This window comes from Ciona robusta, chromosome 2 (assembly GCF_009617815.1).
Source record: "Ciona robusta chromosome 2, ASM961781v2".
NCBI classification, from domain to species: Eukaryota; Metazoa; Chordata; class Ascidiacea; order Phlebobranchia; family Cionidae; genus Ciona; species Ciona robusta.
The window spans coordinates 8,768,057-8,790,811 of record NC_143236.1 but is presented as its reverse complement, the minus strand read 5'-3'; the positions used below and the strand labels follow the sequence as shown (position 1 = coordinate 8,790,811).

General features: G+C 36.1%; 3 protein-coding genes across 3 annotated transcripts; 1 reads left to right on the top strand and 2 right to left on the bottom strand.

Annotated features, from left to right (window-relative positions):
• Positions 1-438: 438 nt before the first annotated feature.
• LOC149740922 (HAUS augmin-like complex subunit 4) lies at positions 439-5,944 on the bottom strand. Its single transcript, XM_089872366.1, has 8 exons — positions 5,734-5,944; positions 5,284-5,382; positions 4,994-5,101; positions 4,654-4,759; positions 4,216-4,355; positions 3,567-3,697; positions 2,952-3,020; positions 439-718 (listed from the first exon to the last, which is right to left on the bottom strand). Exons 1-8 carry the CDS (start codon positions 5,857-5,859, stop codon positions 535-537), a joined length of 963 nt encoding a protein of 320 aa, XP_089728492.1. The 5' UTR covers positions 5,860-5,944; the 3' UTR covers positions 439-534.
• Positions 5,945-6,152: 208 nt separating this feature from the next.
• On the top strand, positions 6,153-10,434 carry LOC149740921 (enoyl-CoA hydratase domain-containing protein 3, mitochondrial-like). The gene is made up of 7 exons (XM_089872372.1): positions 6,153-6,370; positions 6,683-6,786; positions 7,101-7,236; positions 7,502-7,692; positions 8,018-8,127; positions 8,424-8,589; positions 9,218-10,434. The coding sequence occupies exons 1-7, from the start codon at positions 6,332-6,334 to the stop codon at positions 9,324-9,326; spliced, it is 855 nt and encodes a 284-aa protein (XP_089728498.1). The 5' UTR covers positions 6,153-6,331; the 3' UTR covers positions 9,327-10,434.
• Positions 10,435-10,449: 15 nt separating this feature from the next.
• LOC149740920 (DEP domain-containing protein 1B-like) lies at positions 10,450-16,671 on the bottom strand. Its single transcript, XM_089872353.1, has 9 exons — positions 15,248-16,671; positions 14,304-14,404; positions 13,985-14,133; positions 13,555-13,767; positions 13,133-13,267; positions 12,571-12,925; positions 12,027-12,215; positions 11,506-11,685; positions 10,450-11,248 (listed from the first exon to the last, which is right to left on the bottom strand). Exons 1-9 carry the CDS (start codon positions 15,494-15,496, stop codon positions 10,984-10,986), a joined length of 1,836 nt encoding a protein of 611 aa, XP_089728479.1. The 5' UTR covers positions 15,497-16,671; the 3' UTR covers positions 10,450-10,983.
• Between the last annotated feature and the right edge of the window lie 6,084 nt (positions 16,672-22,755).

The window sequence follows — 22,755 nt, the reverse complement described above, 5'->3', positions numbered from 1 at the left end:
CTTATAATATAGTCCGAGGTTCATAGATATCTTATAATATAGTCAGATGTTTATAGATATCTTATAATATAGTCCGAGGTTCATAGATATCTTATAATATAGTCCGAGGTTCATAGATATCTTATAATATAGTCCGATGTTTATAGATATCTTATAATATAGTCCGAGGTCCATAGATATCTTATAATATAGTCCGAGGTCCATAGATATCTTATAATATAGTCCGAGGTTCATAGATATCTTATAATATAGTCCGAGGTTCATAGATATCTTATAATATAGTCCGAGGTTCATAGATATCTTATAATATAGTACAATTGGGAGTTTGTTTGAAAAGAACTTTTTAACTTTATTTATACTTTTGCAGACATGTACACGGTATATGATCCTTGATTTCAAACCATGGCTAGATTTCAAAGAAGAAAATCCTGCAACAAATTTAATCACAACATTTATTTCTACAAAAATGAAAATGCAAAAAAGCGACAAAATTTAAACATCACATCTATTTCTTGCAGCGCCAAAAGTTAATATTTATTTCATTGATCTCTTGATCTGTTCTATAGTGGATTGGTTTTTATCAATTTCTGATCGGACTTCCGAATATTTTCGCGCAATCGCTTCAAACTCTCCTCCCATATTCTTGTAAGCTTCCAATCGAAGGTTTATTCGTTCCAACTCGGTGTGGAGGAGGGTGGAGGTTTCCTCTTGGTGCAAACTGTGGGTGGGAACAAGTAAGTCTTCAGGTAGTGAGCATGAGATGTATGAATACACCATGTGTGTCTGGTGTATAAGAAGACACCCATGTTATAACTCGACAGTGAGCATGAGGTGTATGAATACACCACGTGTGTCTGGTGTATAAGAAGACACCCATGTTATAACTCGACAGTGAGCATGAGGTGTATGAATACACCATGTGTGTCTGGTGTATAAGAAGACACCCATGTTATAACTCGACAGCGAGCATGAGGTGTATGAATACACCATGTGTGTCCGGTGTATAAGAAGACACCCATGTTATAACTCGACAGTGAGCATGAGGTGTATGAATACACCATGTGTGTCCGGTGTATAAGAAGACACCCATGTTATAACTCGACAGTGAGCATGAGGTGTATGAATACACTATGTGTGTCTGGTGTATAAGAAGACACCCATGTTATAACTGGACAGTGAGCATGAGGTGTATGAATACACCATGTGTGTCTGGTGTATAAGAAGACATCCATGTTATAACTCAACAGTGAGCATGAGGTGTATGAATACACCATGTGTGTCCGGTGTATAAGAAGACACCCATGTTATAACTCGACAGTGAGCATGAGGTGTATGAATACACCATGTGTGTCCCGTGTATAAGAAGACACACATGTTATAACTCGACAGTGAGCATGAGGTGTATGAATACACTATGTGTGTCTGGTGTATAAGAAGACACACATGTTATAACTGGACAGTGAGCATGAGGTGTATGAATACACCATGTGTGTCCCGTGTATAAGAAGACACACATGTTATAACTCGACAGTGAGCATGAGGTGTATGAATACACTATGTGTGTCTGGTGTATAAGAAGACACACATGTTATAACTCGACAGTGAGCATGAGGTGTATGAATACACCATGTGTGTCTGGTGTATAAGAAGACACCCATGTTATAACTCGACAGTGAGCATGAGGTGTATGAATACACCATGTGTGTCTGGTGTATAAGAAGACACCCATGTTATAACTCGACAGTGAGCATGAGGTGTATGAATACACTATGTGTGTCTGGTGTATAAGAAGACACCCATGTTATAACTGGACAGTGAGCATGAGGTGTATGAATACACCATGTGTGTCTGGTGTATAAGAAGACACCCATGTTATAACTCGACAGAGAGCATGAGGTGTATGAATACACCATGTGTGTCTGGTGTATAAGAAGATACCCATGTTATAACTCGACAGAGAGCATGAGGTGTATGAATACACTATGTGTGTCTGGTGTATAAGAAGATACCCATGTTATAACTCGACAGAGAGCATGAGGTGTATGAATACACTATGTGTGTCTGGTGTATAAGAAGACACCCATGTTATAACTGGACAGTGAGCATGAGGTGTATGAATACACCATGTGTGTCTGGTGTATAAGAAGACACCCATGTTATAACTCGACAGAGAGCATGAGGTGTATGAATACACCATGTGTGTCTGGTGTATAAGAAGACACCCATGTTATAACTCGACAGTGAGCATGAGGTGTATGAATACACTATGTGTGTCTGGTGTATAAGAAGACACCCATGTTATAACTCGACAGAGAGCATGAGGTGTATGAATACACCATGTGTGTCTGGTGTATAAGAAGATACCCATGTTATAACTCGACAGAGAGCATGAGGTGTATGAATACACTATGTGTGTCTGGTGTATAAGAAGATACCCATGTTATAACTCGACAGAGAGCATGAGGTGTATGAATACACTATGTGTGTCTGGTGTATAAGAAGACACCCATGTTATAACTGGACAGTGAGCATGAGGTGTATGAATACACCATGTGTGTCTGGTGTATAAGAAGACACCCATGTTATAACTCGACAGAGAGCATGAGGTGTATGAATACACCATGTGTGTCTGGTGTATAAGAAGACACCCATGTTATAACTCGACAGTGAGCATGAGGTGTATGAATACACTATGTGTGTCTGGTGTATAAGAAGACACCCATGTTATAACTGGACAGTGAGCATGAGGTGTATGAATACACCATGTGTGTCTGGTGTATAAGAAGACACCCATGTTATAACTCGACAGAGAGCATGAGGTGTATGAATACACCATGTGTGTCTGGTGTATAAGAAGACACACATGTTATAACTCGACAGAGAGCATGAGGTGTATGATAAACTATGTCTTAATTTGACAATGAGCATGGAGTTTCAATCTTATAACTCACCGTATTTTTCTTAAAGCTTCAAGACGTTGAGGGGAATAAGTTTCACAAACTAACTTTACTCTCGTACACCTTAAGTTAAAGACAGATAAAGTTAAGTTAAATATTTAAGAAAAGTTGTTAAGAATAAAACCTATTTTTCTTCTGTATGGCTGACAATTTGGACAACCCATTAGTGATCACTGGGTTGAAGCGATTGTCGTTAAGTGTCTTGTCTAAGGACACAACACCCACAAAAAAGAAACATATGTGGTAACTGGTAAGCGGGCACAAGGTGTATGAAACAGAACACCCGTGGTATATTAACGACTGTCGTTGTCCTGCCATCCAAGGATAAATAAGTTACATACGTGGTAACTTGTAAGCAGGCATGAGGTGTATAAAACAGAACACCCGTGGTATAACGACTGGCGTTGTCCTGCCATCCAAGGATAAATAAGTTACATACGTTGTAACTCGTAAGCGGGCATGAGGTGTATGAAACAGAACACCCGTGGTATAACGACTGGCGTTGTCCTGCCATCCAAGGATAAATAAGTTACATACATTCTTGCAGCGTATATACATTATACAGTTGGGGTAAAATAGTACTTGGCTACACATCTACCCTCATCTTACTTTAACTTTGCAGCCAATGTTTCGCAACTTTGCATCGCATCTTTGATCACTATTTGATTTTTCTTTGGTTGAAGATCAAAAGTATATTTGGATAATATTTTCGTGAGTGAGTCAACGCAATTATGAAGCTCCTGTAATAATAATGATAACATCATGATATCTATGATGTAATAATGTAGGTAATAAGTTTAAAAATACCCCAAGCAATGACTGTTGGAAGTTCTTCCAGTGAGTGAGTGTGTGAATTTTTAGTTTTAAAAATTGTACTTAAAATGGTAAAAAATAAAGAAAAAATATGAATAATTTATCCTCGCATGGCGGGGAAACGACAGTCGTTATACCACGGGTGTTCTGTTTCATACACCTCGTGCCTGCATACGAGTTACCATGTATGTAACTTATTTATCCTCGCATGGCGGGACAAGGACAATGGATATAACACGGGTGTTCTGTTTCATACACCTCGTGCCCGCATACGAGTTACCATGTATGTAACTTATTTATCCTCCTGTGGCGGGGCAACAACAGTCGTTATAACACGGGTGTTCTGTTTTATACACCTCAAGTACACTTACAAGTTACCAATGTATGTAACTTTTTGAAGTATTACTTTTCAAAAACATTTTTATTTATTATTTTCTTTATTTACCTGATGATAATCCACATAAAGGTCCAGCAGTTTCTCTCCCAGTTCAGATGAATATTTATCCAATTTTGCAAATTCAAGTTTTTCATTTTTCACCATTTCTCCGAGTTGTAAGGCGCGTGCGTGTAATACTTTGCCATTCTCTGGTGGTGAGTTTGTTTTCGAATGAAGTCAATATTGTTGCTTACACATACAATATATAATATATATATATATATATTGTATGTGTACAATATACATGCATTTAGCTAGTTATAAATTCCTATATAGTAGGTTGGGGTGAGATGGGACATGTTTTCATTCTCTTTTATTTCACAAATAATAATTTACATATCCATGCTTTTGTCTTTTTTTTACACTTTTATTCAACTAGTTTAAGATATTCAGAAATCCTTATATAATATATAAGAGCAAGATTACCAAGACTGAATTCCTGTTTACCTGATAGTTTGGGCAGGTCATGAAATTTCATTAAATTTAAACAAGTGTTGCTCAAGTGCATTTCAACTTTTTGCGAAAGTAATTTCTTTGCCTTGTCGAGTTTCTCCTGGGAGACATAGAAATGTTATTAAACATTTATGAGCATAGAAATCTTGATAAAAATAACAAGAACAATCGCCTACAAAGTTACATATGTGGTAACTTGTAAGCGGGCACGAGGTGTATGAAACAGAAAACCCGTGTTATAACGACTGTTGTTGCCACGCCATGGGAGGATAAAAGTAACATTCCTTACTATTGTTCTATATTTATACATAAGCTACATTACAACCCAACTAACATCATCCAACATAGAAGTAAGATCATGACGCCGAACATTGAAAGCCGAATCCTCGTCGACGGAATTCAAACATTGAGCGATTTGAAAAGCTTTAGGGGCTTCCCCTAACTAGAGAAAATGTTGGTTTATACTTGGTTTAGGTGAAAATAGGTTTTTAAATTCTTATCATTACAAAAATGTATTTTGGCTGTTAAATTTTAGAGCATTAACATAACAGCATGGCTAATCCACTGTAATAAATTTTTCAGCAGAAATATCCAATTGTTTGCAACAAACACCCAAGTTCTTACATCACACTCCTCATTATGATCCAACACATGTTGAACAGATAAATACAATGTTTGTTGTTTCAACCATTCGCTCTTTGTGGATGATAATTCCGCATTCGCCTGTTGAATAGAAAGTTTATTGTAATGTTTATTTATTGATGAATGAATGTAACTTATTTTCCCCACAGCAATGGCAGTCATTATAACACTAGTGTTCTGTTACCAAGCATGTAACTTTGTGGTTGATTGTTTTAATGTATGAAAGACACTTTAGACAACTCATTAGCCATTAGTGACTACTGGGTTGTAACAACTACTGTTAAGTTTCTTGCCCAAGGACACATACGCCCACAATGGTAGCAGCGACAAGCCTTGAACCACAGGTTACCATATAAATATTTTTCGCGGCGCTATCGCCAGATTTTTTTAAGAGGACAAAATAAGTTGAAAAACAAACAAATGAGAAATGACCTCATCCAGCCGTCTTTCCAATGCGTCTCTTCGTTCTTTCCGTTTGTCTTCCAACAATTTTATCACTTCAGCAAGTTTGGAATTTCTTTTCATAATTTCATCACTTTTGTTTAAATTTCCAGCCATTCTTAGAAAAAATTAACGAGTTCATTAAAAAATATTGGAATTTGTTATAATTATATTTTCCCGCCACGACGGGTAATTCCCTCTAGTAAAACATCATAGAAATATCATGGCGTACATAAAGTTGGGGTTATTTAACTAAAATATTTTTTATTTATTTCTTTGAATACAGTAACGATGATCGGGCTTATTATTAGCATGACCACTTACAAAATATATTTAACGTTAATTAATTGACTTCATTACGTCAATATATTTACGTAAAATTAACTTCCCTTTTCGTGTTGTTTATGTTAGTACACCCGTTTATTAACTCTGGCTAATAATTAGTTGCATTTAAGTTGTATAATTGTACAATTTTATTGAGCGTTAGACTTTTTTTTAAAATCGTCCTATAAACACTGTATTCTGCTACTCGGTTGAATTGTAAACAATAGTATTGCTGTATTAGTATTGGTATTACATTATCATTACAATGCTTTCTGCAAAGTTGTTCAGACGCTTTATTAACAAGGTAAGAGCAATAAATGCAATGGTATTGCTTTGATTTATGTTTTGTTAAAAGAAAATTGCCATTTTTTTAATTTAAGTGGTTGCAAACCATATTCTATATGGGTGAGGTCCTACAGTGACGCACGCCATGGGACCTGGGATTTGGACCAGAGTTGGTTCATTACCCCAACATTGTATATGCACGTTCTATTTTATATGGGTGAGGTCCTACAGTGAGGCATGCCATGGGACCTGGGATTTGGACCAGTGTTGGCTCATTACCCCAACATTAACAACATCAACCACCATAATAACAAAACCTTTTTCATTTCAGCCACAAATTTTAGCTCGAAGTTATTCAAACAAGAATGATCAACTTACATTATGCACTCAAGAGAATGGGATTCGTAGAATTGTATTAAACAACCCAGCAAAACGGTGACCTTAAAGTTATTATTATACTAATATTAGTTTACCTTTAAAATATTTATGCATCTTGGTGCAAAAACTATATGCAATTAATATACAAACAAACAATTAATACTCCATGGTTTAGCATTATGGAAATTAATATAAAGTTACAATTCGGCTATTTGGCGTTTTAATATATATATATATTTTTATTATGCAAACTCTGATTACTGAGCATCATTTAACTTAAGATAGCAATATGTTCTGTGCAAAAAGACATACAATTCTGGTGTTACACTTTTGCCGACCATCCAACTAAACAAAGTTGCTCTTCTCAATAGAAACGCCATGTCCTTGAAACTGATGGAAAGTTTGAGGGAAAATATCTTACGTGATGTGAAGGAGTTGGATCTGAGGGTGATCGTGTTGTCGGCCAACGGACCCGCGTTTTGTGCTGGACACGACTTGAAAGAGTTGGTAAGTAGGGTTTATATCAGTTATGTAACATATTGACTGTTGGTTTACTTGTATGACTGTGGGAATTCTGGAACTGTTAGCAGAGTGTTTGTAAAACAGGGTTGTCTAAGTTGCCATGTATACAGAAAAACAATCACCAACAAAGTTACATACGTGGTAACTTGTAAGCAGGCACGAGGCATATGAAACCGAACACCTGTGTTTTGACAACCATGGATAAGTCACTCAAATTCCCACACAAAACAAACTCAACTTTTCCACTCAGGTTTCTATAAAGAAGCGATCCGAGCACGCCAACATCTTCCATATATGTAGTGATATAATGGAGCTGATTCAAGATATCCCAGTGCCTGTGATAGCTGAGGTCGGGGCCATTGCTACAGCTGCTGGTTGCCAACTGGTAGCAACATGTGATATGGCAGTGGCTTCAGAGAAAGCAACGTTCTGTACACCAGGGTGGGTTGAATATATGGGGCTTGTTTTATCCTTTTGTGGTCTGCATCTTTATGGGTGAATGTATGTAACTTATTTATCCTGGCATGGCGGGAAAAGACAGTCGTTAAAACACGGTTGTCCCGTTTCATAAACCACTAATACACTGTGTGTAACTTTCTGGGTGATTGTTTTTCTGTATGGCTGATAATTTGGACAACCCATTAGTGACCACTTGGACCAAAGCAATTGCCTTTAAATATTTTTCCCCAGAACTATGCCCATATAGAATAAAACATTTAGTTTAGATAAAGCAACAAATCAAATAATCCAATCATTTCCCCACCAGAGTAAACATTGGGTTGTTTTGTTCGACACCAGCTGTAGCTTTAGCACGAGCTGTTCCAAGAAAGTTAGCTTTGGATATGCTGCTAACTGGCGAAATCATCAGCGCACAACGTAAGTGTGGGGTGCAGAGGTGGAGCTAGAAGAAAAATATTTATTTAAAACAATTGTTTTTTATAAATTATTATTTAAAAAAAAAGGGATTGCGACTTTCGAACCCCCCTGGTTGCACCACTGGGTGGGGTGTAATGTTACTTGTATGTTGTGTTTGTAGTTCATGGGTAAAATAAAGTTGTATGTTTAATGTTTTGGGTGTCTGTGTGACACAATATTTGGTATATAGCTATACAACATAATATTGGCCAAGGCCGTCTCACCACTACATACATAACCCAAATCTCAACCAACAGAAGCTTTATCCAACGGCCTCGTAAGCCGAGTGGTTCCGCATGAACAACTACAAGCGGAAGTAACGAGGATAGCCGAGGGGATTTGCGAGAAAAGTCGGTCGGTCATTGCTTTGGGAAAGTCCACGTTTTATCGACAAATTGTTAAAGACAGAAACTCAGCTTACCAGTAAGTATAGTGTTTAATTCAGTGATTTGTTCTAAAGGTTTTACTGTTTGACAAGTTGGTGGTAGAAATACATGGTGGCTTCACACCTCATGCTCACTGTCGAGTTATAACATGGGTGTCTTCTTATACACCAGACACACATGGTATATTCATACACCTCATGTTCACTGTCGAGTTATAACATGGGTGTCTTCATATACACCAGACACACATGGTGTATTCATACACCTCATGTTTATTGTTGAGTTAGGATACTTTCATGTTTATCCCTGGGGTGATAAGCCAAGGGGTTTAATATATGACTGTAGTAATATTATTTAAAAATTAAACGAATAAATGTACTGTTTCATCGCACATTACATGCCCATTTATTACAATTGTGCTCAATCTGACGAGTGTTTCAAATGGTGCACAGTACCATGTAATATACATGGTTTCAAACAGTACCATGTAATATTCTTAGTATTACTTACTACACCTCTTTTTATAAACCCTTACTACACCTCCATACACAATCAAATATTATAGTAATATTTTAGTAGATAACATGTGTCTATTATTTTTAATATTACTTTATGGCAACTACACCCCAAACACCCCTTTTTTGCTTCTAACTTACCCAACACAGAGACGCATCAAACATAATGGTCGAAAACATGTGTTTGCATGATGGACCTGAAGGTATCAAAGCTTTCCTGGAGAGAAGGAACCCAACATGGGATCACAACCTGGATTAAGTGTTTTATATTTTATTTACTGTCAACAACATATATCAATGCTATGTTAACCATGCATGGCTGGGTAGCAAATGTATTTTTGACTTTTTTTAAAATCTGGAGTGACATTGTTAAAATACAGTTACACTCATAGTTGTCAAATATAGGAAACCTCATTGATTAATGTGGTGAATGCAATATACTTTGGCTCTGCTTGTTTGTATAGACACTGAACAAAAAAGGGTAAAATCTGTCTTACCTTAAAAACGGACCGTCTGTTTCAAAATTTTTGGTGTTACTGTCTACCCCATGCAACCCTAAAGTTAGGTCTATGCAGATAAAGTAAGTTTTATGATAATTTTTAAAAGAATCGATCATGTTATTTAACTGTTTTCTACAAGAGCCAAAAGTTAGCAAACCGCTTGCCTGTTTTGTGGAAACACAGATTACTAAAGTTATGGTTCCCAGCCACAAGATCTAATTATTTGCAAGCAGTTTTGTGTATATGTATAAATTTTACCTATTTCATTAATTATTGTTGAGCTGTTTAATATGAAATGGTATAAAATGTCTGCTGTATTTGTTGATCCCATATTTTGCTGCATAAATAACGTATAGTATTTTATGATGGGTTTTATTGGGTGTTTCGAACAGGAATGGCTTTTTCAGTTTTAATTATCGGTGATCATTGAAATTATAAGAAGAATTTTAATTCAGACAACTTACGTCTTCCAAGTCAGATTTATCTAAACTGTGGCGCAAAGTTAATAAATTTTATTAGCAATCAATTAGTGTGCTGTATAATTTTTACAAATTAACAATAATTTATTTTAAGTTTTAACACGTGTAGATTTGTAAAATGTGAGTTTCCTTAACTTTGGTTTGTCGCAAATAGATCTAGATCCCTTGTGATTCAAACCCGTTTGAAAACATTTAATATAATTTATGCATGATTGATGTGCTATACAAGTGTAGATGTTTTGTCTTATCATATAAAACTAAAACATCACTTTTTTACGCAAACGAACTCTAGAAATTTTTTAATTTTCGTAAATTATTTTGCTTTTTTCCTTCAATATTTTCGATCATGAAATATGCACCATGAAATATAAACCAACTGTTCTTAATATACTGAGCACAAAGGTTAGGTTTCATAGTTTAATGGCAGTAATAGTTAACAGTGTTAGGGGTTAGAAACATTTCGCGTCCGTCAGTTTTAGTGACAAATCATCAAAAAAGGGAGAAAGAAAAAGTTTAAGAGCGTAAGCAACGAATAAAAGTTGTCAGAAGCATTATTGAGATTATTACCAATTAGTAACTTGGTTTACCGGGTTAAATGACAATACATCAACAATTTGAATGAAGATGGACCAACTTTGTTGCTCGCACATCAGATTTTGGTTGAATTTAACACATTTGACATGCATGTCACGCAGGCATATCAACTTGTAGCAAAAGTATGAGAATAATGTTTTTATAACATGTTGGGTCAGTGCAAAGGGCTTTAAGAGAGAATGCAAGAGTGAAAACAAATCCGAGTTTGCGGCAAAAAGCTAAATCTTGGATCCAACTTATTATTGAAGTATGAAGTATTTGATAAAAAACACAATAAATTGGAACTTTTTAAGCATGAGGTGGGTAGGTAAAAGTAGCTACGCATGAGAGGGGGGTGTAAAAATTATGATCTGTTTCTCCTCAATTTATTAATAAGAGATTTTATATTCCGACTCGAACTCGAAAATGTTTTTGGTGGCAACGTTGGGGGGGAAGGCGGGGTAAGACGGTCTGTTATATCTGGGCAAGATTGCGCAGGCTTGAGTGGGTTTTTCGATTTCGCTCGCAAGTTGAACATCTTCGTTGAAATGGTTGAGCTACGTCTGTGGCGCGCTCTAGTGGCCGGTTGCGCTTCTTCCTCGGTGTAGGTTAACGTGACGGATCTTCGACTGTAAAATAATAATGGTTAGATTAATGATGTCATAATGGTAACTATGATGTAAGAATTGAGGTTGTTTTAACAATTTAACTTACATTTCATTTTTTTACAGGTAGTTACTAGTATTTATTTTTTTATAAGGTTTATTTTATTTTGTTATAACGATTTCTCATTAGGTGTTAACAAAACAATGACCTTTAAATTAGTTGCACCTCTTTTTTATACAAATCATAGCTTTTTTTGTATAAATCGTAGTAAAAAACTTACTGTTTAGATTTTTCTTTCACATCCCCATCATTAAACTTGGCACGTGGGCCCGTGGTAAGTGACTTGATGGCTTCAACTGACTTTGAACGACTGAGTATTTCAACGTGCGCAAGTTTTGTGTTCGTTCCAGGGAAATATGAATATTGAACGAACGAGCCTTCGTTGTCCCCGTCTCCGTATCTATAAATATGATTTCTATGTTAAAATTATTGAAATATGATTTCTATGTAAAATATTTGAAATATGGTTTCTATGTTAGAATAATCGCAACATGATATTTATGTTAAATTGCTCCTGAAGTGTTTTAAACACCAACAAACTGTGTGTTTTTATTTTAAGGTAGGCAGGCCAACCTTCGATTTTCTGCAGTACATTTAATCAGTAAACATTGGAATCAATAAGTTAGATTTGTTTCACATGATTGTGTGTCCAACTATTCCTGCCTCCCCTGTGTTTATAAAGTTGGCGCCTATAAACATATACGATACACCATATATATATATATATATAATACAACCCACCTAATAACAGGCCTTCTCAATCTTTCCAATTTTTCATTCACTCTTTCAACCAAACCAGTTGGCACCTCCATGACATCTTTATGGTGGTCAATAAGAAATGTTACAAGTCTCATTGCGAGCAACTCATCCAGATAAACCTCTTCAAAGCAGGAGAGAATGTGACGTGAGAATGTGTGGAGAAGCAACACCCTGGAAAGATAAGTATTTAGTTAGTGAAAGTGGTATGGGGATGGATTGTATTTTATTGAGTGTTTATAAACTACCTCGGTGGGGTCTAGATGGTAGCACCCTGGGTGTTAAGGTAATGGTCTCAGGTGTGTCTGACTGAAGACCTCACACTTATAGAATAGAATCTCTATTATTGGTAGCCCCCTGGATGTTTCAGTAACAGACCTACATCTCAGGTCTCAGGTGTGTCTCACTGAAGACCTCACCCTTATAGAATAGAATCTTATTTTTATTGGGTCTAGAGTGGCACTTAGTGTTTTGCGAAAAAAATCTACACATCCTTAGTCTTAATTCCATAATAGGATCATATAATCACCTTGTAGGCATGTTCTTGCTCATATTAGTAAGATGAGGATTCCCTGAAACTTTTGCCATCAATCTCAACAACAGATGAAGTTTCCTTCTGTTGCTAGGTGGTAACAGCATGAGGCAGAGTTGTAAACATTCGATGGCAACCTCTTTCGTTTCCGGTCGCGCCATGCATAAGATGTTCGTGAATAGCTCATAGAGATCATATGTAAGTAACGGTTCGCTCGTTTTTATGGATGAGTAGATATGTTGGTCCGAGTGATTTGATTGGTTTGTTGGTTTCGTGGTAGAACGCCCGTAGCAATAGAAATCACAAATCGCTTTAAATACGTCATGTTCGAAACCTCTGTAGCAGGGAAGGCCTGGAATGCAAGTTTAATTTAATTTAAACATCTATGTTAACATATTGTGTGTTTATTTAGGATTTAATGTCATATTTATGCGAAGATAAAACAACGTGGTAACTTGTAAGCGGACACGGGGTGTATGAAACAGAAAACCCGTGGTATAACGACTGGCGCAGGATAAATAAGTTACATATATTCATTATTAGTTAATTAGTTAATTACCTGTGTCTTTGCCATTCGGCCAATTAGCGAGACATGTCATTGCACTTAGAGCCCAGTAAGGTAGATCTTCATCAATAGAAACTTGAACCACCCCACTCTTACCAACTTTTGTGGCATTGTGTTTAACCCACCCACCTGCGATATAATAATTTAGTTAAGAATTATGTTCATAAGGTATAAGGTGTTTCCTATTAATAACAATGAAGTTATGTTTATAGTGTCGAATATTTTTCATTTATAAATTTAGGAGATCGTTATAGTTAACTATTATTGAAGCGTATTAGAACTCGCTATGGTGTTGGGTAACAGGCCAACTCTTGCCTAAATCCCAGGTCCCCTCACTTGCATTGCTATAGAACCTCAACCATATGGAATAGCTTTTTGGACCATGCCTAGTAAGAATAAATTTTGCCCATAATTACCATTAATATCTTGAGTTTGCATAAGATTTTCAAGTGACTTTAAATTCATAGATTTCTTAATTCGCTGCAAAACAATGTCTTTCCATACTTTGTCCTCTTCTTGCTCCGTTAGAACTCGGGGCTCAACTTTGCATTGTGGGACCGGGGGTAGAGGACGCATGCTGAAGCGACGGGCCGGGGAGGGAGTCAACGAACCGGAACTGCACGTTGATTCTAAAAGATATTTATGGTCAGTGGTGAAAATTTTAAATGTTAAAATTTCCGGCAAAATATTTTAATTTTTTATCAATTTATGGAAATAAAATTCTATATGGTGAAAATTTAGGGTTTAAAAATTTAACTAATTGGTATTTCTATTTTGGTGATTTAGGCTTTTGAAAATTGGTTGAGTAAACAAAGAACATTATGATGTCATAAGTTTAACAATTACCTCGATCGCTTTCTTGTTTTTTTGTTTCTTTTTTATTCTTCGGTTCTTTTATTTTAGATTTTAATTTTTTTGAAACTCTGTTGTGATTGACGTTTTCGTTAACTGTTGAAAGTGGTTGTCTGTTTGCTGGCATCAAGTGGCCACTAAATCTGCGGGGATGAGAATTATAACAAGTTTTTTTAATAGGGCTATACTGTCTCTAGATACTAAGCAAACTTCAGTTACCCATACATTCTAATTCCTATGGTTTTCCTAAACACATTACTCATATCGAATATTCTCAAATATTTAGTAATTTTATCCAAATATATGATCTTACCTATAAAGATGGCTGTCATCCACCAAGTTTTCACTCCCCCATTTGCCGTTAATGTCTTCAATAATGTGGTTCTTTAAGAACTTTCTCAAAAGCTGAAGTGTCTAAAATTTAAATAAGGTTTAATTTTTAAATAAAAAATATTTGAAAAATTAGTATTTTTTGCTTATAGTGATTGGAATGTATAATTAAAGCTGTAAATTGTAAAATGACTTCAACCTTATTTTAGTTTTTGTTAATTAGCAAAAAAATGTATTTTTGAGACTAGTATACAAACTATTAATAAATACCTTCTCAATAGTATACAAACTATTAAACATAAATTATTTATGTAAATTATATATGTCATAAAAGTCTAAATTATTTATGCTCTTTTTATTTCATTATGTAATAAGTGCCTTCCGTATAAACTAAACTGTAATTTATTGTAGGGTGGGGGAAGATGGGACACCATTAGCACATAATATCCAGATATCCTGATCGTGTTTTAAACAATTAACAATGGTCTATGAAAGTCGAGAGGATACGGTTTTATAATTCTTTGAATGTTCTTTGTTTACTACCAAATGGGACGAGAAAATAGTATGAAAAGGTGTCCCATCTTCCCCACCCTACTATATAATAATATACATTTGGTTTCAATTTCCTAATCCCCTTTGAGTAGGAAGTGCATTTAATGCTTGACGGGTTACATTGTTACATCATTTCATGCACCACTGGTTTTATGGTGGGAAACTAAACCAGGCAATTAAATGCAACTTAACTTATTAAACTGTAATCTATGCTGCCGATTAGTTTTTCCTCAATAAATTAAGTAATTTCATTTTAGAACCAATATTTTCCTTTTCCCAACAAAGTTCTTTAAAAATATCTTAAAATTTGTGGACATTAAATTGGAGTAACCAACGATTTTTGTTTAAACTAAGAAACAGTGTGTTTTTATTCACCTGTTGGCGTGTAACGTCTTTCCCAATATTGTGATTGCTTTTCAAAATTTCGTGCAAAAAGTCGACGGCGTCGTTGGCAGGGAAGCAGGAGTTGTACATTTTCAGGTGACGCCGATGACGTCGGCATGGCATCCCGTCACGAAACTGGTGAACGATTTCATTCCATAGTTTTGTAGCACGATACGGCCCTGGAGTGATTTTTCTTGCGTTGTTTGAAACATCAGAGGTAATATTACTCGTTTTAATCATTCTTATGTGTTTGATAAACCTGTTAAACGAAAAGCTTATTAGAATAGATCCCAGTGTTTATATATCTGCGCCTTCATTTAAAATATCTGTTCTTATTGGTAGTTACAATCGCACTATTCATACACCTTGTGACTAAAAAAAAACGTTTCAGCTGTTTTAGTATTCGGGAGACGTTGTTACTTTAACTTCCAAGTCAAATCAAGTTATATAAAAAGTTTTGAATATCTTCGCATACCGCTAACTTCTTCGAATTCTATAATGCGGAAAACAAGCCGTTTTAACTAGAACCCCGCCTTAATACTGTATCATATACAACACACTCCCACTCTACTAAAGCACTTGCACTGTGCGTTCCTACTCGTCAGCGAACCGACAACTATGTTCTGCATTTTTCGTAAAAAGCGACGTTTAAAATCGCGCGCTGCGACCGCATTCTCCTTTCTCTATCGCTATTGTCTCGCGCTTTAAGCACGCGCAAGCGGTGACGTCATAGTCGTGCCGCGATCAATTAACAATGGTACCGAACTAAAGATCTATGGTGCCCATTAACAAGGACCTCGTAATAGTAAACAAGCCAGCAATGAAATAAAACCTTTGTAAACTTTCGTAAACAACAGGGCGGATAAAACAGCAAAGTGTGCGACTACGTACAAACACCTTCAACCTAAATGTTTGCTCCTAATTACCATGCTTGTAAACAAACCAACGAAAACACGAAAGCAACAACTGCATACACATTGAATCATACGCACGTTTTAAACATTTTAACTTTAATTTGAATACATGTAGTAGGTCGGGGAAAACGGGACACCTTCAGCAAGTAATATTCTGATCGTGTTTAAAACAATTAACAACGGTCTATAAGAGTCGTGAGAATATAGTTTTATAAATCTTCTTTGTTTACTTTCAAATGGAACGAGAAAATAGATTAAAAAGGTGTCTCATCTTCCCCCACCCCACTATAATAAATGCCTAATATGCTTAAACAAAAACCGGCGCTTGTTACAAATTAAATAGCAACTATAATAACTTAGATGGTCCATGTTTTCATTCTCTTTTAATAACAGAATTTTATAACCGTGTTCTCGCGACTCCAAAATATAATAATTGTTTTTAAAAACACGCTTCGGAAATATGGGATATTATGTACAAACCGTACCCATCTTTCCCATCTAAACCTAGTATTCCCTCGTCCCGTGCAATGTTTTATTACAAATTGTTATGATAAAAAATATATAAAATCACGGAAATGGTCTTGTGTAATAAGAAGCATGTATTTTTAATAGACCATGCGTATATAAATACATCCACAAAGTTGCATACGTGATAATTCGCATGCGTGAGGTGTATGAAACCGAACACTCTTGTTATTACAGCTGTTTTACCCCGCCATGTTGCCATGGAATAAACCCGCACATGCGCATCGCGCAATTAACTCCCCATTACATAAGATAGACACAAGCACCATATATGGGTTATCTACCACAATGCATTATATAACGTTTCGAATTATAAACGGCGGAGCGTTTTAACCTGATGGTCACCGTTGTTTTACCTGTATTAATATTTTAAAATGTTTCTAAAATTACACAGCGCCTTTAGAAGCACGTGCTTTAATTAATAATGACACGTCTGCTTTGTGAGAATGTTTCCCATACACTACTGTGGGGTAAGATGGGATCCAGTTAGCAACTAAATCACATGTTTCATAATTGTGCTTTAACAATCAACAACGCTCTATTAGATTTGTGAAGATATAAATACAAAATTGTTCAAATATTATTTGTTAACTACCAAATAGTGCAAAAGATAGAATAAAAATATGTCCCATCTTACCCCAGTCTACTATACATAACCTTTAACGTCTGACTGAAATATTTTTGCAACATTATAACACACGTCATACCGTAATGATGCCTCGCTGTATGCCAAACTTTGAGGTATTAAAAAACAAAAACTATATATTTCTTCCTATAAGTAGCACGAGAGTTGATTACATAACTCCTTGCTGCAACTCTGCACTTTATAATTATGGCCTACAAGTTATCTGCTATATACGTCGGCCCTGTGGCAGGTGGATTCTTAACATATACAACCACATCCTACAAAGAACCAACACAGACCTGTATAGTCTATCGCTGCTAACACGTTCACTTGCCTGCACTGCGGGGTAGCTTTGTGGAAACACCGCCCCCCCAGTCAACCTGTTTCTAAACATCAGACAGTAAACACAGACGACCGTAATGGCTCCTTATCTCGCAATTAACTCCAAGTGACGGCCATGCAAGTCTATAGGATACAGAGGCCAATAAGTCCATGGCGGTATCTTTTAATCAGAACGTCTTTAAATCTTTTTATCTTCCGCCGTTTCCGCGCATTGAACTTTGAATGCGGATTAGAAACCTCTCGTTTCCTGTCGCGATAAATATCTTCTAAACATCCTAAATATACAGCACCAAAATGTTGTTTCTATCACGAACGGGTATTTTTGAAAGTCAAACCAGGACAATATTGTTTTCAGCAAACACGCCGCAACATTCGGTTAAATTTAATAATCGAGTCGCTGCTGATGCGTTGTTTGCCGCTAAACAGAATTACAAAGTCAGCAAAATACGGGAGTAACATCTGTCCGCATATTAGGTGGAGTATGACGGTTGAATGACATTTAGTACTGTGGGGTAAGATGGGATACCGTTAGCACATAAATCCCATACTTTCTAATCGCGTTTAACAATTATCAGCGCTCTTTTAGAGTCGTAATAATGTGGTTACATAAATTTGTAAATATTCTTTTTTATAGCAAATGGCGTAATAAAAGAAATGAAAACGTGTCCTATTTTACCCCAACCTACTGTATTTCTTCGTGTACTTACAAATATATCGCGTTTGTATGTTATTCCAATTGTATATCGCGTTTAGAAAACAATAGACCAGCGTTCATCGTGAAAAACATGTTTTTCTAATATATGTTTGTATTCTAATCTATAAATGAGGTCATATTATCCCATATCGCATACATCATGTAACTTGGGATCTAAGGCAGAGTTGGCCCATTACCCCAACATTGTATATGCACATTCTATTCTATATGGGTGAGGTCCTACAGTGAGGCACGCCATGGGGGGCTTGGATTTAGACCAGAGTTGGCTCATTACCCCAACATTGTATATGCACATTCTATTCTATAAGGGTGAGGTCCTACAGTGAGGCACGCCATGGGACCTGGGATTTAGACCAGAGTTGGTCCATTACCCCATAATTGTATATGCACGTTCTATTCTTTTCTTATACATGTTTTCTTATTTCCTTTATGTTGTTTTACTTTACCCAGTAAACATGTTTTCTTATACAGATGTCGTAAGCCACACTGTCATCCAACCACGAACCCTCTATGGCCAAATTAATCGTCTCATCTTACACATAAAACTCGATCAATCAAACAAAAGTGACGTTTCAATATTTTTATCCCGGGTTCCCCAATACAAAAGTAAGTTATCATGTATTTATTAATCTTACCCAAAAATCTTACCACCCAAAAAATATAATTAAAGTATTTATTAAGATCTGTTTTTTTACATTGGTTTTAAATTATAGTAGGTTGGGGCAAGATGGTCCATATCTACTGCAAGCGTTGAATGAATTTAATTTATTTTTCCTCACGGCGGGGAAACAACAGTTGTTATAACACGGGTGTTCTGTTTCATACACCTCGTCCCCGCTTACGAGTAACCATGTATGTATAACTTTGTGGGTGTTTTCATATGCCCATTGTCTATTATTAGTGCATGTTTCAGCACCATATAAAATGCGATGACAGGTTTTGCTTATGTAACTTCTTCCCCAAGTGCCAATTGACGTGGTCAATGGCTTTTTATCGTATCCCTAATTAATTTATCTCTTCGAAAACGATCACATCATATAAGAGGCTGGGGTAAAATGGGACAACTGTCATTTCACGACTTTAAAATAGCATTGGTAATTGTTTAAAACACGATTAGAAAACACGAGATTTAGTTAATATAAGTATCCCATCTTACCCCACAGTTGTATTTTAATTGAAATATACCAGTAGTAACACATGATTAAATAATTCATTTATATTATCAATAAATTTGTTTAAGCGCAATAATTGCAACTTAACAATAGACAACGGCCTTGAATTTAAACCGCTAAAGTCATTCATTCATTCGATTGTTAGTTTTTCATATTAAATATATTCCTTATTCAAACAAACCGGCCTAAAATTACAACCCTAATAACCCTACGCCGCCACGTTACGTATTCATGTAAAGAGAATATACGTCTTGCGTAAACGATTTCGAAATTACGCAATTTTCGATTAGAATACTTTTATAAAAGCGCCGGGTAATATTTGTTTACGTCATCCATCTTACCCCCACAGTACAACATATAGCAGGGTTGGGGTAAGATGGGATATGTTTTTATTCCATTTTCTCGTCCCATTTGATAGTAAACAAAGAACATTCAAAGAATTAGGAAACCGTATCTTCACGACTCCCATATGTGGACCGTTGTTAATTGTTTAACACATTCAGGTTATTTTGGTATCACGTGCTAACAGTATCCATCTTACCCCACTGTGCCATAATTTAAGACATTAGATAGAAATTACTTTATCAAGACACCACCAGTTACTTATTATACCGTGGTCGTTTTATCTTACTTCCCGTCTTTTCGTATCTTAGATTGCTACAAGCTTTGCCAGCGTATCTGATAAATATTTTCAAGTTATAACATGTTTGTAGCTCGGTAAGCGATAAATATTTCTTGTAATTAAGATTCCAGTTATCCCTTCATGACCCAAAGTGATAATTGTAATTAATTAACACCAGCTCTGCGCAACCAACCGAATAATTGAATCTTAGATTTAAATTAACTTCGTATCTCCGTATTAAGAATCAATTAACTAAGATCGTATTTTATCAAAAGCGTGTTAGTTTATACTCTAATGAATTTTAGTGATCTTTTTTCAACTCTGGCCTACATCGCCCGTACCTCACTGAAGACCTCACTCTTATTAAATAGAATTCGTTATTGGGTGTCTATAAACTGCCTCAGTGGGGTTTAGATGGTAGCACCCTGGGAGTTTGGGAAATATAGACTTATATTTCAAGCCTAAATCTAAGATACCCTATAACGTGACAATACGGTCTATTATATATACAATGGCGTAGAATATAACGGCTATCAGTTTGCGCTATATCCTTGCCCTTTAGTAATCGGAATATCCTACACTGACTGGTGACTATATAATTGCATCTAAATGCACTGTTGCGCTAAGAAACTGACTAACTAACGTATACATTGTAGGCTATAATTATATTACATTAGTGAATATAATACGGTGGGGGAAGATGGGACATCTTTTCTTTATATTTTCTCGTCTCATTTGGTAGTAAACAAAGAACATTCAAAGAATTATAAAACCGTATCCTCACGACTTCCATAGACCGTTGTTAATTGTTTAAAACACGATCAGGATATTTGTATATTTTGTGCCAAAGATGTCCCGTCTTCCCCTACCCTAATATATACAATAACGGCAACTCTAAGCGAGTTCTAATGTGACCAAGCCAGCTCTATATGCAACTATACCACTTTGTCGTATATATAGCTTACTTTATACGACCTAAACTTCATGCACAGATGGTTAAAAGATTATCCAAGTCTGTTTATACACGAAACATGTTTCGGTTGTCTGTTTTTTCCTCTGCGTGTCGAATTTTCACACTTTCAAACAGTTACCCGAGGCACTAATTTTATCACTTTACGAGTTCACACGTCCAAGGTCGTTCTGTTTGATCGGTGTCTAACAATCGGTAATACGACTTATCTAATTAAGTGACTGTTTGATGTTTTCAGCAAGTAACTTAATTATCCGCGTCGATAAAACGGCACGGAATGTTACGTATTTACTGATGTATAGTAGGGTGGGGGAAGATGGGACACCTTTTCAATCAATTTTCTCCTCTAATTTGGTAGTAAACATTCATTCAACGATTTTTTATAAAACTTTATCCTCACGGCTCCCATAGACCGTTGATAATTGTTTAAAACACGATCACGATATTTGGTTATTATGTGTGAAAGGTGTCCCATCTTCTCCCACCCTTCTATATATAGAATGGTTTCGTATGTTTTATTGTGAATTGTATGTTTTTTTGGTTAATGCGAATGATATATTGACTACATTAATAGAGTAATTAGTCTGTAAGGCCTCACCCATATAGAATAGAATGTGCATATACAATGTTGGGTAATGGGCCAACTCTGGCCTAAATCCCAGGTCCCATGGCGTGCCTCACTGTAGGACCTCACCCATATAGAATAGAATGTGCATATAATGATTTTATTGCTCGATGATTCTTCTGTGCTTGCATGTCTTTCTGAAACCCAATATAGTACCTAATGGGTTTACAATTCACCTGATCTACATTCCAGTAGAAGCAAATACGCTCATAGTTTCGTAAGTGGTAACTCGTCAGGCGGCATGACGTATATGATGCATGTGCGCATAATCACTCATGTTGTAACTGAGACAGTGAGCATGTTATAAAAAGCCGCCATATATAATGCTGTGGGGTAAGATGGGACAGCGTTCGCTCATAATGTTCCATATTTCCTTATCTTGTTTTGAACAATCAACAACGTTTATTTTGTAGTCGTGAAGATACGTTTATATAATTATGTTAACATTCTTTGTTTACAAACATTTGAGACGAAAAATTAGAATAAAAACGTGTCCTATCTTACCCCACTCTACTATATAATGCGCATAAAGCACTCACGTTAAAACCCTGTTGCCCTGTCACACTAAGTAAATCACCGGTGATTCCACACACGATAATATAATTACCCAAACCGTAGTTTCACCAAGAGTTCACGCACGATATTTACGCAACAAATTGTGCCGATGTTTTAATGCACGCCATCACCCACGCGTTGCCACCGCTGGCAGTAATGGATAAGTGCGGTACATATATATAGTAGGGTGGGGAAAGATGGGGCACCTGTTCATTCTATTTTCCCGTCCAATTTGGTAGTAAACAAAGAAAATTCTTAGACTTCTAAAACTATGCCTTCACAGCTCCCTTAGACCGTTTCCCATTTGGTAGTGTGAACATTCAAAGAAATATAAAACCGTATCCTCACGGCTTTCATGGATTGTTGTTAATTGTTTAAAACACGATCGGGATATTTAGACATTATGTGCTAAAGGTGTCCCATCTCCCCCCACC

Coding starts and splice junctions, on each gene's coding strand:
- LOC149740922 (XM_089872366.1), bottom strand. CDS start 5,859: ATGGCTGGAAATTTAAACAAAAGTGATGAAATTATGAAAAGAAATTCC. Junction 4,356..4,653: donor TGACCTGCCCAAACTATCAG/GTAAACAGGAAT, acceptor ACTCACCACCAG/AGAATGGCAAAGTATTACAC. Junction 719..2,951: donor GAAGCTTTAAGAAAAATACG/GTGAGTTATAAG, acceptor TCCCACCCACAG/TTTGCACCAAGAGGAAACCT.
- LOC149740921 (XM_089872372.1), top strand. CDS start 6,332: ATGCTTTCTGCAAAGTTGTTCAGACGCTTTATTAACAAG. Junction 7,237..7,501: donor GACACGACTTGAAAGAGTTG/GTAAGTAGGGTT, acceptor TTTTCCACTCAG/GTTTCTATAAAGAAGCGATC. Junction 7,693..8,017: donor GCAACGTTCTGTACACCAGG/GTGGGTTGAATA, acceptor TTTCCCCACCAG/AGTAAACATTGGGTTGTTTT.
- LOC149740920 (XM_089872353.1), bottom strand. CDS start 15,496: ATGATTAAAACGAGTAATATTACCTCTGATGTTTCAAACAACGCAAGA. Junction 14,134..14,303: donor GATGACAGCCATCTTTATAG/GTAAGATCATAT, acceptor TCATCCCCGCAG/ATTTAGTGGCCACTTGATGC. Junction 12,926..13,132: donor GCCGAATGGCAAAGACACAG/GTAATTAACTAA, acceptor CTTGCATTCCAG/GCCTTCCCTGCTACAGAGGT.